The sequence below is a fragment of the Ceratina calcarata genome, unplaced genomic scaffold (genome assembly GCF_001652005.2).
Source record: "Ceratina calcarata isolate Rehan_Ccalc_2016 unplaced genomic scaffold, ASM165200v1 scaffold1284, whole genome shotgun sequence".
NCBI classification, from domain to species: Eukaryota; Metazoa; Arthropoda; class Insecta; order Hymenoptera; family Apidae; genus Ceratina; species Ceratina calcarata.
In genome coordinates this window covers 1-3,801 of record NW_017133875.1, presented here as the reverse complement: position 1 = coordinate 3,801, position 3,801 = coordinate 1, and the positions used below count along the sequence as shown (strand labels likewise).

The following is a 3,801-nucleotide window of genomic DNA, read 5'->3' as shown; positions in this document are numbered from 1 at the left end:
TATATATACATATATATATATATGTATATATATAATTTATTTCGTAAAATTAATGAAATGTGCGTCAAATGGTTATAAATTCAAAATGCATATGTTGATGATATTATGATAAATATATAATATAATAATAGAATATTCTGTCGGTATCTGGGATAAAAGTGCCTACGAATGAAACGTCTACCCTATGCCGACTTGGATGAATCATCCGCATCAATGCACTTTGAATTTAAAAAATAATTTAATTGACGCACATTTCGTGAATTTTACACTTATTTAGAAAATATATGTACATAAAATAATATGAAAAAAATATGTACATAGAAATATGAACAGCCTGCTGATCACCAGTCTTGCGCGTTGCCGATCGGTTACTTGACTCGTTGTTTAGCGAATCATTCCGAAAAATGTAAAGCAATTTTGATACGAGTGCCGAGTTTACGAACGGACAGCGAGAAAGACTAGTAATCTGTACATTGCAGAACCCACTTTTGTTGTTTTTTATTATTTTTATTTCTTACCATTTGATTACATATATTAATTATTATTTAAATGGTCCTCTTCTTGAATTCCATTTCATCCGTGGTCTTGGTCACTGCGACTAATTCTTGCGCCTTTGTCGTCTCCTTCTCCTTCTAATTTTTCCTTCTGAAAAGAATAAAATAATTTATTCATTAAATGTAATAAATATTGATGCAATATTATTTTGCCATGGCACAGCTCTTCATATGCGCTGATTTGCACCCGTCGGTGCAATTGCGACATTCGATTGCCACTTGTGGCATTCGACAGCTCTTCGTATGCTGATTGCACTTGCAGTTGCAAGTGCAGTCGCAACTCGCCATGGCACAGCTCTTCATATGCGCTGATTTGCACCCGTCGGTGCAATTGCGACATTCGATTGCCACTTGTGGCATTCGACAGCTCTTCGTATGCTGATTGCACTTGCAGTTGCAAGTGCAGTCGCAACTCGCCATGGCACAGCTCTTCATATGCGCTGATTTGCACCCGTCGGTGCAATTGCGACATTCGATTGCCACTTGTGGCATTCGACAGCTCTTCGTATGCTGATTGCACTTGCAGTTGCAAGTGCAGTCGCAACTTGCCATGGCACAGCTCTTCATATGCGCTGATTTGCACCCGTCGGTGCAATTGCGACATTCGATTGCCACTTGTGGCATTCGACAGCTCTTCGTATGCTGATTGCACTTGCAGTTGCAAGTGCAGTCGCAACTCGCCATGGCACAGCTCTTCATATGCGCTGATTTGCACCCGTCGGTGCAATTGCGACATTCGATTGCCACTTGTGGCATTCGACAGCTCTTCGTATGCTGATTGCACTTGCAGTTGCAAGTGCAGTCGCAACTTGCCATGGCACAGCTCTTCATATGCGCTGATTTGCACCCGTCGGTGCAATTGCGACATTCGATTGCCACTTGTGGCATTCGACAGCTCTTCGTATGCTGATTGCACTTGCAGTTGCAAGTGCAGTCGCAACTCGCCATGGCACAGCTCTTCATATGCGCTGATTTGCACCCGTCGGTGCAATTGCGACATTCGATTGCCATTTGTGGCATTCGACAGCTCTTCGTATGCTGATTGCACTTGCAGTTGCAAGTGCAGTCGCAACTCGCCATGGTACAGCTCTTCATATGCGCTGATTTGCACCCGTCGGTGCAATTGTGGCATTCGCTCATAAATTGTCATTTCCTGTGTTTTCTTTTCCACCATTTTTGTCCTTTATGTATCGAGGCTCTCTAATCGGCTGGCCTCTGTTGAATCTGCTGTCAACAATTTCTGGCAGCATGCAGTCCTCATAAAAACTTCTCAATCTGTCTTCCATCTCTGTTGCCCAGAAATTGTCGTCCCTTTCCACTTTCGTGATTTTCATTCCTTTTGGTGTCCACAAGCAGAATAAAGCATTTTGCCTGTTCGTAATGTGCAATTGACCTTGGACTTGATAATAATAATAATGCTTTTGATTCATTTCATCGCTTCGAAAAATTCGTCGTATGGCAGGAAGCTGCTCTATTGCCTCGGACGGTGATAATTCCTTCGCCGATTCTGGACATTTCACTTCCACGATCGTATCATTTTCCATTAATGCGTCCGGGGTTGCACCTAGATAAGGAATAACCGCATCGATGAAGAGTCCACACGGTAGAACAGCTCTTCCCGTTTCTTCTTCTAATTGTTTTAAAGCGTTCGCCTCGTTCTTCCTTCCGTATTCCAAGGCACGTAAATTTTGTATTTGTGGATACAATATACTCTTCAATGTATTCGCTCGCGGCGTATCTTTTCGTAATCTGCATATTTTTCCAAAATTCGATGCAGTCAATAATTTCCTACGATACGCGATCCACTTCTCGCTGTTCACTTGATCGCGAGTATCTTCTTCAATTTTATGGCGTATCGCTTGCCACTCGCGAAGTACCGCCATGTGCCTTTCGCACTCAGAAAGGAACACTGTCTCTCCCATATCTGGCTTTTCTGCACTAGGACCGTAATCTCTATCGCATGATTGTTTTTCATAACGTGATGATGACGTTTTGGCTTCTTTTTTATGTTTCCTGGCAATTTCTGCTGCACGTTTCCGCCGTTTTTCTACTTTTCTTACAAGGACTGTTGGTTCCTTGTCCATTGCAACATTCAATCTACTTAGGGCTTCTTTTGAATTGAATTCAACTACAGCAGCGGAGACTCTGCCTTGATAGGATCCTTTTCGTCCAAAGTTTATTCGTTTACCTCCGATGAATTTAGCAATTATATTGTTAAAGCTTTCTACGGCATTATTATTTAGTGTATACAGTAAGCTTTCTGCGTGGGCGAAAAGTGGTTGCATTGCTTCCTCAATGGCCTGATAAATACCAGTCTCCTTGAGCTGCGGAATATAATCGACTTCGGTTTCACCTGAATATTTTTTGCAGAAGTACGCTAACTTTTCACATTCCTTGTGTTCTCCGAAGACGTGACTTGGCACATTTTTCAAATCCATTTTCAAGTTTCTTATTTGTTCCACAAGTCGTACTTTCTCTTTGAACCGATATTCGGCAGCTTTCTTTACACCTGTACGCAGACGAAGGGCATTCTGTTTTATAATATTTCTCAAATCCTTGTACCGACCTTTTGCAGCAATCTCGTTTATTTTCCTACTGAAATTGCGTAGAAGGTGATTAGTGCATTCAATTTTTCGCACATGCACAGTGTAATCTTTATAGGGATCATTGTCCAATATTCTTTTATACACACTGCTGTCCCCATCGGCAACTAACATGGAATATATTAGGCCATGCATTTGTATGCTGCATTTGAATCCTTCGACTATAGCAGCACTTTCCATTCCACCCGAACTCTGATTACGGCCCCAGTTTTTGAAGCATCGATGCTCATGTGGTTCTTCTTTCTTCTTAGCTGCTATTTGACATATCATGCAGAATTTATTCTTCACGCCGATATATAATACCTTTTTGGTATGATAACCGACAATGGCTCCTACACCAGAAAGCGAATTATAGTCTCCGCCGCGGTAAGATCTTTTCATCCAGCTGCCATCTGCAACAACTGCGATGCATGGTATATTAGATCCGGGAAGTACGTCGCCCCGTGCAATTGCCATTTCTTTCTCTTGGTGGCCAGCATCTTCCATTTCCTTTTGTGCGGCCAATTCGAATCCATCAATTATTTCTTCCTGGCATTTTTCATACATTTTCTTCGACATGCATGATACGTTCATGCCAGTAAGTAACTGTTCCAGTTGATTGTATCCGCCGCCTGTCAGCATCGTTGCCGAAACTGCACTACGAT

The 3,801-nt window shown here is 42.0% G+C and overlaps 1 protein-coding gene across 1 annotated transcript; it reads right to left on the bottom strand.

Moving 5' to 3' along the window:
- Positions 1-698: 698 nt before the first annotated feature.
- Positions 699-1,634, bottom strand: LOC108629124 (balbiani ring protein 3-like). The gene has a single exon (XM_018031529.1). The coding sequence runs from the start codon at positions 1,632-1,634 to the stop codon at positions 699-701; it is 936 nt and encodes a 311-aa protein (XP_017887018.1).
- Between the last annotated feature and the right edge of the window lie 2,167 nt (positions 1,635-3,801).

What these genes read in the sequence shown, in the direction of transcription:
- LOC108629124 (XM_018031529.1), bottom strand. Translation starts at nt 1,634, where the DNA reads ATGGCGAGTTGCGACTGCACTTGCAACTGCAAGTGCAATCAGCATACG.